The sequence below is a fragment of the Centruroides vittatus genome, unplaced genomic scaffold, assembly GCF_030686945.1.
Source record: "Centruroides vittatus isolate TY-2023 unplaced genomic scaffold, ASM3068694v2 scaffold_2520, whole genome shotgun sequence".
Lineage (NCBI taxonomy): Eukaryota > Metazoa > Arthropoda > Arachnida > Scorpiones > Buthidae > Centruroides > Centruroides vittatus.
Window position 1 is genome coordinate 1,814,063 of NW_027122689.1, and position 18,259 is coordinate 1,832,321.

The window sequence follows — 18,259 nt, forward strand, 5'->3', positions numbered from 1 at the left end:
GGATAAAACGAGCAACATCCTCTTCTGACAAGAATCTTTCGAGAATTCCAAGTAAAAATAATTTAGAAGAGGGGTCAGATATTTTCATTAATCAAAACCTTAATATGGCACTCGTAAATCACGTTGCAAATATAGCCTATGGTTAATTCGAGGCACGAAAAATTCCGTGTAACGGCTCGTTGAACCATAAAGAAATTTCCAATTGGTTAATTATAAATTCATAATTTAGTACATGTTTTAATTTTTTAATATATGGTTCCTCATGGAATATATTAAAGCATGAATGGAGGAGGTTCAAAGGATAATTCATGTTCGAGTCGCTGAACTCGAATTTATTCAAAGTCAGTTGAAGAACATTTCAAGGTTGAATCACAATTAAGGTAAATTATATTATGCCTTAACTTTCGAAGGAAAAGTGTTTCTCGAAAGGTTAACACACTAAATAATACTGTATCGTGTAAGTATGACACGAAAAGCAACGTGCACGACACGTAACTTCGGTGTCCAGAGTCGTCATTTCACTTTTATTTTTCAAGGTTATCCGAATTAAAATTAAAAATACATCAATTCGCGCGTTGTGTATCTGTGCAACTTCCTAATAAATTAGTAATATCAAAGCCTCATTCGGTAGAAACTAAATAATATATCCCTGTCTGTCTGTCTTTCACGCTGTACGTGTAGAGAAATTAAATATGAACCAACGTATTTTAAATGTTTGCCTCGAATACAATGCAGCAATTTCTTTTAGGAAATTTGGGCCTCGTTAGAAACAAAACCACGTTCTTACATTTTGAAAACGCTCCGAAAATGGAGTCAATTTAAAATCATACACTGCACCTTAATCAAAATGGCGGCAGCGTATTAAATCTACGAAAATTAACTTTATTCGCTTACATTAGATGGAAATCTTTAAATTACGCGAATTTTCTATTAAAAATGATTAATTTTAGGAGAAAACATTAAGAATTCTTTTACCAAATCAGTTTTAGATTAATAACGCGCGGACACGCGACAGGATTGCAAATTTTGAAGCTAATTAATATAACACTCGGTAAAAGCACAATCTGCTTAATTAATTAAATTGCATTATGTAGTTATAAAATACAACAAATTATCAAATTTACATTTATATATAAAATTTTGCTGCGCGAGGCTAACAACGAAACCACGCGAAACTAACTAACATGGCGACCACCCCGCTATAGACAAGATTTACAAAATTGAACTGATTAAACTACGTAAATGACAATTAAATGCATTCGTTTATAAAGTACGAAAGGAATTAAGTGTAAACAAGAGTAAGGTAACGAACGTTAACCAGCAAAACAAGTGGTTACGCAATTGGAAAACCGGCCGAATGGCGGATTTCCAGTGACATTAATATGATGCAAAATCGCGTGATGAATATTGTAAGTAATAAATGGCCGTGTTAAGTTCATGCAGTGTCATTTATAAATAAGTTTTTTTTTTTTTTTTGGACCGGTTTCCCTCTTAACCAAGGTCTTATTAAAGACGTTACAAATTATACATAATAACATAAATTAACTACCGTATTTAGTTGTGCCAGCATCTTCAATTTGGGTCGTTAACATAGATTTAAGCCAGTTCGACGGTTAGATTTAGTTAAAAAAAGAAATTTAATTCGTATTTTTATTATTAAACCCCACACTCGACGTGTTTTCTACACACGAAGGCAATTCTATACCGTGTAGTTCAGTTCGTTGATGCCGAATTACCCGTTTCTTGCAATTCTGTTGAAGATAATCCATTTGAATCCGGGTTTAACTTAATTACAATTAAATGAAGCCAAATCTTATTTTGTTGTAGGGTGAAATATCCCAAAGTTTTTGCGATCAGAAACAAATTCCGCAAACCGAATTCTCGATTTCATTTGGATCTTTTTATTCTTCTGCGTTGTGTGCCATTTTCCGTATCCATCGTGGGGACCGCCCATAAAATATTCGTGGGAAGTTGCTCTCCCGAATTCTATCCCGGTTCCCCCAGGGTGGGAGGACGACGCCTTAATCCCCTCTGCCCTCCTTCCCGGTTCGTGGTATATGTTGTTGCAATGAGATTTGGAGGCTGCTAAAGTATTATATTTTATGATATTGTGATGACATCTGGAAGGAATTTAACACCTTCGGCAGGAGTTATTTGATATTCTCTTGACGACCATTGCCGAAAATCACTGTACAACAAAGTAGTGATTTTCAGCAATGGTCGTCGAAGAGTTGGTAATAAACGCCTTCGGCAGAAATCTTTGCGAAATAAATACCAATCTCTTCGTTGTAACATTCAGCATTTAAACATTCTTTTTGTAATTTCGTGATTGCATTCTTTACAATTTGAACTTAAATATAATAAAATCGAGTTTGGTATTAAATATAATTGAACTTTTAAGACTTCCGAGGAATGATTTTAGTATGTATTTTTAACTGCCGATTGCATAAATTCGAAAAAATTAACTTTACATCGTGATGAATCCACCCAAGAATGTTTGGGATTTACATCGTTTGTGAATTTGAAATCGACTGCATAAATGCGCTATATCATCGACACACCTTATCGGGAATATCAAGAAATCCACTGAAAAGTTTCACTCGGACATCGAGGCCAACTTTATGAGCGTATTGCTTCAATTGTCTCAGCCCATCTTTGTGACTGCTTTATGACTCGTTTACGTTTTGTGTGTGTTCGCGTGCGCTTTAACTGGAGTTCTTGTGTTGTTTTTTTTCGTCGCGAATATCACTATGAAGATTTGTTGTGTAATTGGGTGTAATGCTAGTTCACTCAAGAACAAAGGAACATCATTTTTTTTAAAATTCCCGGCATTATTTGTCATCAAGGATCCCAAACTGAGGAGCTTTCACGACGAAGGCAAACTGCATGGCTCTCGAGAATTAACCGGAAAAATTTCGTTACGAATAAAGTGAATATCAATACAAGAGTTTGTCAGAAACATTTCATTTCAATATTTACGTTAATAAACACTAAGTTATATTTTAAAACCTAAAAGAGTTTACTGATTTGCTTATATTAATTTAGTTAGGTATAGTGCATTTATAAACGAATAACTAATGTAATTTCAGGATTTAGCTAGTGCAAACTTATAAACATTACACGTTAAAACTAAAAGCAAGTAGGCTTATTATATGCTAGTTTCAACTAGAAAATAAAAGTACTGAACAATTTGAATAAAAAAATTTCCACAGCTGTTTTTAATTAAACTTTTACTTTCAGACAAAAATTCTTAGTTAAGAAATACGTAAAAACACGAGTTTAAACAAACAAAAGAAAACATATCTTTCCAGGCAATATTACTTCGCTGTTATTCATTACTTTTACTTTTATATCAGGAGAAACCCAGCCACTTGTTAAATAGTTATGGGCCTCTAAAGATTTATAAGCTTTCATTTGTGACGGTGTAGAAATTTGTTGTCAAAACCAAATAGTTTATAATGTCACCAAATTTTACTTTCGGCCACAACTTTTGATCTACGACGAAGTCTGATAAACTGGCTTCGTATGGATCGCCTTGAAATAACGAAATTTTCTCTTCGTACAGAGCTGCATCTCGTCCTGTTAGACCGCTAGAATAGCCCACAAGAAAAGAATCTTTTTTAACTTAATCCATGATAATAGAACTGCAGTATTTTTGTACGTTTAAACTAAAAAACGACGTCGAATAACAGACCACGTGCAAGCTTACATCGTGATGAATCCACCCAAGAATGTTTGGGATTTACATCGTTTGTGAATTTGAAATCGACTGCATAAATGCGCTATATCATCGACACACCTTATCGGGAATATCAAGAAATCCACTGAAAAATTTGACACTCGGACATCGAGGCCAACTTTATTGATGCAGTATTACTTCAATTGTTTGAAAAAATTCTTCGTTACGCAACAATCGCTTATAATGTACGCGTGTAACAAGATAATCTTTCGATATGTAAGATGGCCTTTCCCGTGGGTACGTCACTCTTTGTTTGCCTGCAACTATGCATCTACAACGCTCGACACGTTCTATTCTTAAAACCCGAAAATGTCTGCATAGGAGTAATAAAAATATGCAAGACAGATCCTTCCAGGTTATTTTTGGCATCGTTCGAGCATCTGGACGAGAGCCACATTTTCTTCAACATGCTCTTGTTTACCGTCTATGGTCGAGCTATAGAAGGAAGAATAGGAAGCGCCAAATTTTTCTGCTGCCTGCTGATCCTCATAATAACTAGCAATGCCATTCTTACCGTTCTATTAAGTATTATGGACACCGTAGATCGAGACTATGCCAAACAATGCATCGTGGGTGCATCCGGAGTTATTTTCTCGCTTAAAGTATTAGCCAATCGTTACTGGCCTTTCATAAGTATTTTGTCCGTGAAAATAGATACGTTTTGGTGTATGTGGACTGAAATTTTGTTCGTTCACGTAATCGATCCGAATTCGTCCTTTTTGGGTCATTTAGCTGGAATCTTAGCCGGGATGCTACTGGTTAAAACGAATATTGACACGCCAACAAACCAATGAGAACACGTTTCTATATTAATGCATTCAAATAAAGAAGCAATTTATTTATTAACTAAAACAGCAATAGCAAATAATATTTAAAGATACCATAAATAAAAATATAATTCATTAAATTTAATCGTGAAATTCTTTAATAAACAAGATGCGGCATTCAAAATTTCTCCAAAATTAATTAAGATATACAGTATTGTACTGTACATCATGTGAGATTTGTCATTGTATTCAGGAATAGTTTTACCGTAGTTTGATTTTGAGTAAAAGTAATCGGATGATCCCGTCGCCTAGTTTGAACAGAGTCGATAGATATTCTGGTCCTTGAGCTATGCTCTGAAGTAGAGTCGCACTACAGCCACAAGTTTATCTACTGTATTTGGTTAGTAGGTAGTTTTTCTGTTTACAAGCATTTTTGTAACTTTTTTCTACTGTTCTGTCAAAAAAATCTTATTCGTAATTACATTTTTTAATTTTATATCACGTATAAAAAAAGAAAAATTGTTTGGTTTATAAAAAAAAATTAATATGATGGTAATTGAAATTACAGATGAGGATGTGCATAAATCGAAAATATAATTATTTTCGATTTAATTTATCCAGGTTTTAAATAGAGATCTGTTTAAAACTGTTATATAATGTTCTGCATTATCAAAAGTAGAATATGAATGAAGATTTATTGATGGCCTACTACACCTGTCCTTAGTGATATTTTAAACCTATATAAAAAAACATGTCTTTCTTTAGTCTCCATGTCATCACTAATCATTATCACTATCTCTTGCCATCCTACGTTTACCTATTTTATTTGTCAATCTCTAACTCGTCGTCTTCTAATTACGTCTAAGTTATTATGTGTGTGTAAATAGTTGGAATTTCTTCCTTTCCCTCTAACAGCCTATATTTGAAATACAAGAACTAAATCTACTGACTTTTAATCCCCTTCTCTAACCTGTTCCTAACTTTATTTGGCTCAACTTTAATCTCTCTCTATCTCACATTAATAAACACAATATAAATTGTGAATAACATACATCACGGCTATTTTCTCACTGCAAACTACAATTCACCTAATATTAATAAATAAATAAAAAAGATAGGGGCTTAACCTTGACAAACTCAAAAGCCACCCTACAAACCTCTTGTTTTGTAACACTTTAAATCTATCCTATATGTTAACATTTCTATACATTTCCATAATTAAATGTATATAATTCTCGTCGACCTCTTTTCTTCCCGATTCGGAGTTCTTGGGAATCCCGAAGGTATCCCTTATTAAATAATATGTATACAGGCTTAGTCAAAAAATTTATAGTTATGTTTTCTTCTCAATGAAAATTCCCAAAAATATATTTAAAAATGAACACAAATTGTAAGCAAAAACCAAACAGTCTAATCAATTTAAAGTTTAAAATAGTGAAAGTGACAGTTAAGAGAAATATAAACATTAACAACATTTATGAATAAATAATGTTCAAAACTGAATTAAAATAGTAATTATAAGCAGTCCTTTAAAAAAAACAAAACAATATTTGAGTTAAAAACAAGAAAAATTTCAATATTAGAAGAATTTCGAATGTTTATAGCCGATTCTCCCTACGCTGGGAAGTGATTGCAGTGCTCGAATTGAGAAATATTTATTACGCAACTATCGTAGTATTAGAGCTATTGGCAGCTCGAGGACCGGTATATCCGTCGACTACGATAATAGAGAAAATAGCTTATAGTGGTGGTGCGGGTAGTATGACGAGGACTGGAATCCGTTTTGACCCGGTTTGGACCGATGAAAAATTTTCGAGATTCCAACCAGTGGGTTACTCCCTGTAATTCCCTCAGCTATTTGGCTGGTGCTACTGATAATTAAATAATGCAGGTTGTATTTACCTTTTTTAAAATAAATTATATATTTAGAATTTGAACACACAAAAACTTCAAATTGTTCAGTGTACTTTTAAAATGTTTGAAGGAATGCAAAAAAAAAAAAAAAAAAAAAAAAAAAAAATAGCTTAGATTGCTAAGTTGGTCTACAACCAGAATTTTGGAAGTAAATCAGGCTCTGTCCCTCATCAGCTGGCCATCTGACTAAAAGGCTCTCTTACTACACAAAAGGCAAAGAAATAAAATAATGTATAAGTTTTATCTATTAATATATAGGGTGTGATGCTAAGCATTTGGTAATTATGAGATAAATTCAGCTCTTTTGCATGAAAAGCAATAAGAACCTAAAAGTACTTTCTGCATTAATTTTTGTCAGAGCAGAGAACAAAAGAATACTCATAAAAATTGAATGCAAATGCAAATGGGCAAGATCCTTGAGTATTTTTCTTTAACCAATAAAATTTTCTTACTGCAAGCTCTGCGCTTAGGCACAACCGAGGATCTCTGAAGTAAAACATGTTACGTGACATTAGTATCATTTCCAGTAGGTAAAAATCTGTTAACTGTGATTTGAATAGATTTTACATGCTATAATACTGGAAACGATATTGTCACGTAACATGTTTTACTTCTGAGGTCCTCGATTATGCTCACTATGAATGACCACAAAGCCCAAAAAAACTGGATGGCAGAAATAACACCATGAATTTTCTTTTAAATTCTTTCTGACCTATAGCTAGTTTTTTACAGGCCCATTTATGGGGCATGACATATCCAGAATTACAGGTAATATATTGATACTAATATTTGTCTTTGATAATATGGAACATAATAATACTATATATCTACATTTAACAGATAACGAAATCAATTTATTATTAAACAATAAATTTACATAATTTACAGATTTAAGGCAGATTTATATGCAATAATCGCGTTTCCAGCAGTTACATTTTCGATTAAGGACACTTTAAAAGTACAATTTTCTGAAAGGATGCTAAGATAAAATGCTCATCTATTAATTAAAAGAATTAGCTGCCAATTACTAACCACCTCTCTCTGACTTCTTCCACCTGTTTCATGAGCAGGGGATCACGAATCCCATTTTCACTTCCAATTTTCCTCCGGTAGATTTGCGGCCATCCATTATCTGCACAAACAATTTTTAAATTAGAAAACTGTTGCTTTAATGTTCATTTAAATGAGGTACACTTAAACCAAACCAAATAATAATTCATCCAGTGGTTATTGAAGCTCTAACTTAATTATTAACTTCTTTGTATTCACATCAATCTGTAACAGGACTCAAATCCAATTTCTGTTACTCTATACAGACCTCTGTCCGATTGATTCTGCACCCATGGCCCTCATTTTCTGTATTATACAGTTACGTATAATTGGATGATTAGCAGATCATATGTAAGTATATTTTAATAAGTTTAAGCGCCACAATACAAAGACAAATTATCACCCTGGGCCATTATCTTTTTCTATAGACAAAGTAGCATAAATCTGATGGCCATTTAATATAATTTTGTTTGCATTGTTACATAATAACAATTATTTGTTTTCTTTTTATTTACATGAATGTTTTTCTTGCACAATGAACATGAATATCTATATAAATAAAAATGTAAATGTTCATTTGTTCAAATCAATCAGTGAAGAACTTTCGTTCTTCACCGATTGCTTTGAAATTTTGACACAATGTTGCATTTGAATACATGTGTGTTTTTATATACCAACTATTATACAGATGTTGAAATTCCCTCACAGGGGAGAGGGACAGGATTAAGGCTTACTGTGAAGAACTCGGCTTCTATTATACCATTTTAGATGCAGTTTTTTGTGTTTTAATAGGGTACGTCGAGAGAGTGTGCACTAAGAAGGAATTTTTTGAAATTCCCCTCTGCGAGGGAAGTGTTACAAGAATGTGATGTGCAAGATTTACAGGCACAGATGTGGATTTTTGCAGGAAATCGAACATATTTTTAGATCCATCTAAAAATTTTCTAATTAGTTGGAAATGGGGACCTAATTCTTGCATTCTGTGAAAACAGGTAAGATTGGCTATAATGTAATAATCTTAATCTTTGCTATTGTTATGTTACTAGCAGATAAGCCAGGCATTGCTTGGGCAAAAAGTATGAAATATAAGGAAAATTTGCCATTTCTAATTTTTTTAGGGAAAAAATTAAATTCCTATCATAAAGAAAAATTTACTGGGCCAAGTAAAATTTTCATAACCTCAGGCCTTGCTCTATTTCCATTACATTTATATTACTTCAAACTCAGACAGCATAGATTTCAATGCATAGCATGTGTTGCAGAAATGCAAGACACACCACTTAAAATTAATAACAACACTGGAAAAAATCTCAAATAAGCTTTAGTCCCAAACTCAGTTAACAGAGAATAACTGCCACCAATGTCATCATATATAGGTGCATCATTTAGCTTGTCTTTTAATGGCAAAAGATGATAGTTACTGGTGTTTAGCATTTGTTTCTGTGAGATCAAACTCTCTTTTCCTTCTGATGTAAAAGCACCAGAATCTTAACCTAACCCTCAAGAAAACCGTGAATGTTTTAGTGGATTCGTTTTTATTGGCCTGACCTCTTGGAATTGTCAAGATAATTGGGCTGATTGTTTGTGGGAAAAAAATTTATGGTTGTGTAATAATCATCTACCTCTAGCCAAACTGCTTTTAAGCTGTGATCTCTTGATAAATTATTTCTGTTAATTTGTGTTTCGTTCCAGCCTAATACTAAACTGGCAACTCTAGTTATGCATTCTGGACCCCAATCTGATCTTCACTTCCAAATTATTAATTTAGGTATAACCATACCGGTTATGACTTTAGCACCCGGGGCCCTCCACAACAGTCGGTTGATCAACACGGTGTACATATCTAATGCATTTTTGGTTTTTATTTATATCTTTCTATATGATCTGCCAAGTTTAATCAATATGTTTAATATAACTTGATAAAAACTGGACAGATCATATGGAAAAATCTAATATATCTTTTTGGTCGTTTTGAAATTCACAGGAAGAATATGTAAATTAGTTAGCACATAATTTTCTACTAAAATAATACAGTGGACAAAAGTTTCAGACCACTTCAATGCACTACATATGTAGAATTTTAGTATATTTTAATAAGTTTCACTGTTTGTTGTTGTTTAAATATATTTAATTTGCACATACTGTTTGACTAATCTGTTAATTCTAGAGGGTTTTGCACCGTACATACCCATTTATCAAGTAAAAAATTTGATCTCTAATAGATGCCATATTAAAAGACCACCAGACATTTTGTACCAGTGAAAGCATCTGATTAAATACAAAGGTGCAATAACAAAACAAGGCATTTTTCTTGAGTTCACAAGTGATCTCTGGAAACATGGTGATGTGTACGGGACATATCTTTGCTCAGGCTGTTTAGCACATCAACTGTCCAAACAAATTCTGATTCACATAGTAGTAGAAAGCCAAATTATCAAACTAAACTTTTGTAACAGGCTAACTTGCTCAAAACATCTATTGTAAGTTTTATAGAAAATGTATAACAACTATGATTAGTGAAAAGTAGCATTCAATATGTTTTTTACCATCACAGACATCAGTCAAAGTATTTATCAGATTGCCATTGCAAGTCTTTTTTGAGAGATGTTAACTTGAAAATACATGAAGAATATAAAAATAATTAATAAACCATTATTATTATTGTTGTGTTAAGTGAGATATACTCGGTTAACACCGGTGGCTGTGTACTATGACGGACCAAAACAAAAATTAATGAAGTGTATCAGTGTGTGTGTCTGTATTCAGGAATTTCCTCACAATATGACATGTATTCAATATAGTGACCTTCTGTAGTGTGATGTATGTGTTACTATTCAATTGTAATGTGCCCAGGCTTCAGTGTAGTGTGTGTGGTATGACACCTGTAGAAGAGAGAACGACAGGTACAATAAGCACCCTATCCATCCTCCACAGATGCCTTATTTCCTGGGCAAGTTCTGTGTACTTGCTGACTTTTTCAGTGCATGTGTTTTGTATATTGTGAGTGTTTGGAATGGATATGTCTATAATGTATGTAATTTTATTGTTTGTCAATGAGTGTAATGTCTGGTCTGTTGTGGTAAATTGTTTTATCTGTGATTATGGCTCTGTCGTAGTACATTTTGTGCGTGTTGTTTTCCAATACTGTCTGTGGACTGTACTTTTAGTATGGTTCATGGATGTCTAATAATTTGTGTTTCTTTGCAAGCTCTTGGTGTATTATATTTGCTACTTGATTATGTCTGTACCAGGAGCTTGCAACCAGAAGTGATGTGTTGTATAGTTTCTGGCATAATGTGACATTTTCTGCACACATCATTTGCGAGTGTTGTATCTTTGAGTATGTGTTTTCTGTAGTTTTTAGTATTTGACCTGATCCTGTATGGCAATCATGAATTCCTCCATCTCCCCAAAGAGGCATCCCAGAGCTAACCAGCTGTTTGACACAGTTTTGTCAATAAAATCCTGGGCCAGGTCATAAGGATGCCTGCCATGGAGTGCCTTTTGAGCCCATGATTGCTTAACAGTGTCTATGCTTTTTATATGTTGTATTGTGTCCATATGTTGAGTGTAAATTTAATCGTGTGTTATTCGAGTCTGCTAGAGTTACTGCTTTATGTAATTGTGATGTTTCTTGCTTTTTGTAGAAAAACTCTCGCAGTGTCTGTATTTGTTTTAGTGAAGGTTAACTATGTCAATGTAAAGATGGCGGCCACGTCTGCCATCTTTACGTGGAAGGGTTAATCTTTCCGTGGCAGATTTAGGATGATGTTGTTTGGTGCTTAGTGAGTGTTGTTCTTGTTTTCCTTTGGAGTTGCTTGAGATCTGTGTGAGTCCAATGTATAACTCCAAAAGAATATGATACGAGTACTGGGATGGCATACGTGTTTATTGCTTTAACTGTGTGTTTTGCATTTAACTCTGTTCTAAGAATAGTATTTAACCTACTTTGGTATTCTTTACTTAATCTTTGCTTTATTTGTGCATGTTCTGTTAGTTCTGCCTGTTGGAATCCTAAATACTTGTAGACCTCGCCCTCTTCCATGGATTCAATAGCGTCTCCATTTCCAAGTGCAAAATCTTCTTTCTTCAGGATTCTTTTTTCTATGTGAAGTGTTTGCATTTGTCTAGGCCAAACTCCATTTGTATGTCCTTGGTGTATGAATGTGTGATTTGTAGGAGTTGATGAAGTTGTTTTTGTGTGGATGTATAAAGTTTTATGTCGTCCATGTACATGAGATGTGATTATAATAATAATAATAATCTTATTTCGTCCACTAGTACATATCTATTAGCAGGACTTATTAAACTGGCTTTAAGGATACTGTAACTCAGTTTCACAATTATAAAATTACTGTTCCAAACACTGTAACTCAACTGGATGTGGAATAGTATTAATTACAGTAAAAATAAGGAAAAAGGAAAAAAAATTATAAACAACAATTATATGAACATATTAATATCCCAATCATGGAGAAGATTCATAGAGGGAGGGGAGAGTGTGACGTATAAAGAGAATGATCACAACAGGTTGAGATGTAGTGTAAGTCATGGTGAACAATTGAAAATGTAAGTGTAATAATAGAATTTAAATGTAAAACAACATGGTAAATTTAATGGTTAACTTAATAATTTTATGTTTTAATATAGAAATTTGTCTAAAAAGTCACTGTTAATAATGTTTAAATTTAATTACTGGATGGAAATCTGGATGGAAATCAGAATGGAAAGAATTAGCCCTGAAATTGTAAGAATTTTATATTATTATTGGTAAATTTTTTAATAAGATTGTCGGAAAATTTAAAAAAGATTTTTTTTTTTAATGTAGAATGTGTCATATAAATACCTGCTGATGAGGGACGAACAAATCCGAAATGCAATATTAAAATGTGTGTGTCCAGGTAAATTAAATAAAACAATAATTTTATAATCTGTGAAACTGAGCTGCAGTATCCTTAAAGCCAGTTTAATAAGTTCTGCTAATAGATATCTACTAGTGGACAAAATAAGATTATAATAAGTTAAGGACATTGAGGCATATTAATTTAACCATTATTATTATTATTGTGAAAGTTCATTATCAATTTTATTGATCAGATAACAAATAATTAAAATAGGGGCTGAGGAGAAAGATAAAACTTATTATTATAAAAAGTAACAGAGAAATGGACAGATCTAATATAGAAGATAGATATGCTAATAAAACCATTTAAAATTTTAATTTTTCTGAGCTTTGAATTTTATTATCAAAACCAAAACAGAAGATATAAAACAAATGTATTACACCTTTAATAGCTTAAAAACATTTTCAGCTGCGTTAATCAGCCTTCGTCAGTTAAATGAATACCAAAAACGAACAAAATTCGAATTTACAAAAAACCGCATCTGCGCATTGACGGGTCTAAACTACAAACAGAATAAAAGAAGAAATTAATAAACTGCAATAAATAGAAGAATATGACGAGACCGTAGTAGGTTCCATCTCTTTCCCGTGCCAAAGCGTAATGTTATTCGACAAGTGACTTCCAGGCAGATGATAGGCCATCCGCATCTCTGTGGTTGATACATAAAGCGCAGTTATCTACGCTTTGCATTTCCATTTTTTCCAAGTATTTGACAGCCTGCTTGGATTGAGTGGCTCTTATGACGGAGGCCTTATCCCAGTGCACCGTTATATCATGTTGTCTAGCAAAGGTTGCTAGGACCGTGCTGTCACTGCCACTGTTTACCGAGTATTTATGCTCTTTTATCCTCTGTTTCAGGTTACGTAATGTGGTGCCTACGTACACAATGTTGGTGTTAAAACGATGATCTTTTATCGGTATAGAATATACCCCTGTTAACTCACTCAAGCGATCTCTCCTCTTGCCGTTTCTCAGTAGTCGGTAAATCGTTGGATTACGTTTGTAAATTACGCGCAGGTTCGTCTCTCTGGCCACATTTTTGACAACCTTATTAAGAAAGGGCATATAGCTCAACACAACCATTTTCTGTGGATCCCCATCGTTGTGCTGCCGACTGTTCTTCTGCAATTTAGTTATTAGCCGATCAACGACACTCCTTTGGTAACCATGCTGTGCAGCCACCCTTCGTATGTAGGCCAACTCCTTTAAAGTGTCTTGAATACTCGAGCAGTGGGTGTAAGCTCGTTTGATCCAGGAACGAAACGCCGCCATCTTAAACTGTCCGGGGTCTACAGAGTTACTGGGGATGACGAGGGGCTGGTACACCGGTTTACGGTAGACACTCGTTCTTATCTCCCCTTCTTTGCAGGCGATGGACAGGTCCACGAAGTTAACAAGAAACTCACTCTTTTGATCCAATTCCACAGTTAGACCGTACGGGTTGTGGTTGATTACGTCTATGAAGTGCTGGATGTTGCAATCATTAGCCCAGAGGATGAAAATGTCATCGACGTACCTGGTATATATTACCATGTCGTTCTGGAATAATGGTAAGATATCGCGTTCAAGGTTGTGTAGCACCATCTCACAGAGGACTGCGGACATGGGGCTTCCCATCGGGACACCCCTTCCTTGTATATAAATTTTCTCATCAAACTCGAAGAAAGCAGAGTGGCAGACCAAATCCGCTAACTCCTTCTTCGAGTTTGATGAGAAAATTTATATACAAGGAAGGGGTGTCCCGATGGGAAGCCCCATGTCCGCAGTCCTCTGTGAGATGGTGCTACACAACCTTGAACGCGATATCTTACCATTATTCCAGAACGACATGGTAATATATACCAGGTACGTCGATGACATTTTCATCCTCTGGGCTAATGATTGCAACATCCAGCACTTCATAGACGTAATCAACCACAACCCGTACGGTCTAACTGTGGAATTGGATCAAAAGAGTGAGTTTCTTGTTAACTTCGTGGACCTGTCCATCGCCTGCAAAGAAGGGGAGATAAGAACGAGTGTCTACCGTAAACCGGTGTACCAGCCCCTCTTCATCCCCAGTAACTCTGTAGACCCCGGACAGTTTAAGATGGCGGCGTTTCGTTCCTGGATCAAACGAGCTTACACCCACTGCTCGAGTATTCAAGACACTTTAAAGGAGTTGGCCTACATACGAAGGGTGGCTGCACAGCATGGTTACCAAAGGAGTGTCGTTGATCGGCTAATAACTAAATTGCAGAAGAACAGTCGGCAGCACAACGATGGGGATCCACAGAAAATGGTTGTGTTGAGCTATATGCCCTTTCTTAATAAGGTTGTCAAAAATGTGGCCAGAGAGACGAACCTGTGCGTAATTTACAAACGTAATCCAACGATTTACCGACTACTGAGAAACGGCAAGAGGAGAGATCGCTTGAGTGAGTTAACAGGGGTATATTCTATACCGATAAAAGATCATCGTTTTAACACCAACATTGTGTACGTAGGCGCCACATTACGTAACCTGAAACAGAGGATAAAAGAGCATAAATACTCGGTAAACAGTGGCAGTGACAGCACGGTCCTAGCGACCTTTGCTAGACAACATGATATAACGGTGCACTGGGATAAGGCCTCCGTCATAAGAGCCACTCAATCCAAGCAGGCTGTCAAATACTTGGAAAAAATGGAAATGCAAAGCGTAGATAACTGCGCTTTATGTATCAACCACAGAGATGCGGATGGCCTATCATCTGCCTGGAAGTCACTTGTCGAATAACATTACGCTTTGGCACGGGAAAGAGATGGAACCTACTACGGTCTCGTCATATTCTTCTATTTATTGCAGTTTATTAATTTCTTCTTTTATTCTGTTTGTAGTTTAGACCCGTCAATGCGCAGATGCGGTTTTTTGTAATTTCGAATTTTGTTCGTTTTTGGTATTCATTTAACTGACGAAGGCTGATTAACGCAGCCGAAAACGTTTTTAAGCTATTAAAGACTTCCTACTGGATATATTAAAGGTGTAGTATGTTTGATTTATATTCCAATAAACGTTTCTCTTTTGTTTTATTCGAAGTTATTTAAAACTGTTTTATAATTTGTATTTTAACAAACAACCTAAATATATTGCTTCGATTTATTTTGCAAAACAAGCTAAATAAACTTTTAAAACAAAAGTCATTTCCTACCTCAAAACTATCATGAATGGTACATTTCTTTTCTAGGTCGGTCAGTTTTATACTTAACGTTCCCAAGAGTACGTCACTCCTGAAAAATCCCCTGCAATGATAAAATTTATTATAGACAGATCAATTTTCTTGTAGATTTTAAAGATCTATGTATTGTATTATAATTTTATTTTATAAGATTAAATCTGTTTCATTAATTAATATCCAGGAAAGGTGATGGAATATTTACAGATTGTTTCAGATATCTTGCTGGGTTCCTAAAGTTATAAAAAATTTGACAAAATTACCAAAAAGGGGCTCTCAAACATTTGTCAATGTGGCAATCTGTTCCCATTGCTGCACATTTTCACAACCTGGTCAAAATTTGCAAAACCAACTGTAAGCAAACACTTTTATTTTTTTTGTAAGAAGCCATTTAATAAAGTTCCCAATATTTACTATTCATTAATTAATTTTCTTTTTTTAAACATTTCCAGATAAATATCAACAAGGTTTTTTGTGCAAGTCATGAAAAGGCTTTATAAAATGTTAGCAACCGGAATTAAATTTATTCTCGTCCAAATTTTGTAAATAAATTAATATTATTATTATTCATTTATAAATTAAATTAATTAACACAGAAAATAGGATATTGTAAACTTAGTTATGTATTTGAAATGAAAAATTTGATTTTTCGGAACGAAAACATTTAGCTTATGTGTAAATATGACACGTCTTAAGATCTTGTGAAACTTCCAATATGACAGAGTCAATACAAATACTCTCTATCATAAAATCTGGTTTAATATAATTTAATCCTCTTTTCTAAACATATTTTATAATTAATGAATTAATTCAGCTTTTTGAAAGTCTTAAACCTGCTTTAGACATATTTATCAGTTGGTAATGGAGATTATACTTTAGAAGAAAAAACAATATATGTCATTATATGGAACTATATTGGTGACAATATGTACCTATTTGTCTAATAAATTAAAGCAATCATAATTAATGTTTTTTTAAAGCTTAGATACATTAAAAATAATGTTCTTAATGAAATTTAAAATGCTAGAGACTCACCCTCTCGACCACACTTCTATTTTGACAGGTTGTCTCTTAAAAATTCTTGCCAAAGACCTCGATTTCCTGTCGATTTTAAATTTGAACGTTTCTTTATATTCTAGAAATTGATACAAATTATGTTAGAATGTCATTAAAAATTTATACTTAATTATACTAATGCAGACAGTTCCACAAAAAGACAATTTAAATTTTGTAATGCATATCTTGTCAAGAAACTCAAAGTTTATCACTAAGTGGCATTCACATATTGAATCTTTGGTGTGTTTTGTCAAGATGGGAGCAACAAGGTGGACAGGAAGTGCTAAACCAATTTTGGGACTCTAACTTTTCCAGGTGACACTCATAAGATTCTTGGTCGACATGCTTTGCATCGTTCTAGTTGGGTATATTTCTTTGCGGTCTAGTCTCATTAAGGTGCACATAGGTCCTCCATTACATTGTCATAGTAACGAAACTCCTGATTTGATAACTCTCATCGCAAAAAATGTACCTGGTTTCTACAAGTGGAAATGCATCCACTGGCAGAATCAAGTCGTTAAATGCAATATTTAAACCTTTACAGGTTGGGTTAAGCCTTAATTTTAAGACAACAATAATCGATAATTATTATTTAAAAAAGACATTTTTAAATAATTTATCTTAACATGCAACAGGTCTCTGTATTGTATCCTCAAATCTTTGTTAATAAAATACCACAACTAATCAAATTATTAAATGTTATTTAGAAGTGCAATACATTGGTATCGTGTATTTCAAATGCTAAACTCAAGAGAGATTCATCTGGAGTTTGAACAATGCTACATTCTAACAGCACACAGTGAAGAAATGTGCCACTGCTTAAACACCATCTGTTGTGCATCAAGTTGTTTCTCACTCTTGCTGTGAAAGAATCTCCTGCATTATGCTTGTGTATTTTCATGCTTTTATGTTTAGTTATATATGTATAGTGTTTTCTTGAATGCCATGGTTAACAGATGAGTGTGGAAGAATATGGTATCACCAATCGAGCTGAAAAAGAAACTTACAGCAAAGCATAAAAGCAATATACCCATGATGCAATGGCAGTGTGTTTACGATGCTGAAGTCAATAGTGCAAGATCAGTAAATGCAATTTTCATTTTATTATAGAGTATTTATGTATTTTTTGTTTTCATGTTTTAATTATTATTTACGGCATTTAACTGTTATTTTTACCTTAACTTATGTGTATTGTTTATGGTTAGGGAACGGATTAATTCACTTTCATCATTTCTAATGAGAAAATTGATTTAGATTTTCAATGGCCTCCCAGAGTGAATTAAATCTGAGATACAAAGCACCACTGTATATCTAAACAATACCTAAGCTTATGTAATACTTATACAATAAGACCCTGCTTAATGCTGCCTCGATTAACACCGATTCAATATAACATGGTATGCTTGAAACCTAAAAAATGCTCAAAATTTACACTGATTCAAATTAATGTGGCATTTCACTGATTCATATATAATACGATTATTCCCAGACATGAACCAATCAGCAAAAGGTGGCTTAATCTATGTTTGTTTTCTGCAATTTTGGGAAAAAAATATAACATCATGGATGCCATAGGAAATAGCGACTTCACTTGGCAAGAATTAACTGATAAATGCACGAACAGAATGTGGAAGA

The 18,259-nt window shown here is 34.0% G+C and overlaps 2 protein-coding genes across 2 annotated transcripts in view; one reads left to right on the forward strand and one right to left on the reverse strand.

Annotated features, from left to right (window-relative positions):
- Positions 1 to 3,960: 3,960 nt before the first annotated feature.
- LOC136987549 (rhomboid-related protein 4-like) lies at positions 3,961 to 4,533 on the forward strand. Its single transcript, XM_067285293.1, has one exon. The coding sequence runs from the start codon at positions 3,961 to 3,963 to the stop codon at positions 4,531 to 4,533; it is 573 nt and encodes a 190-aa protein (XP_067141394.1).
- A 2,719-nt stretch (positions 4,534 to 7,252) lies between these two features.
- Positions 7,253 to 18,259, reverse strand: part of l(2)gd1 (lethal (2) giant discs 1) — a 51,543-nt gene continuing 40,536 nt past the window's right edge. The window contains 4 exon segments of the mRNA XM_067285314.1: positions 7,253 to 7,504; positions 7,507 to 7,552; positions 15,545 to 15,635; positions 16,604 to 16,703. Of these exon segments, the coding sequence (XP_067141415.1) occupies positions 7,434 to 7,504; positions 7,507 to 7,552; positions 15,545 to 15,635; positions 16,604 to 16,703 (308 nt within the window). The 3' untranslated portion in view covers positions 7,253 to 7,433.

Excerpts from the sequence above, each read along its gene's own strand:
- LOC136987549 (XM_067285293.1), top strand. The coding sequence starts at position 3,961 with ATGGCCTTTCCCGTGGGTACGTCACTCTTTGTTTGCCTGCAACTATGC.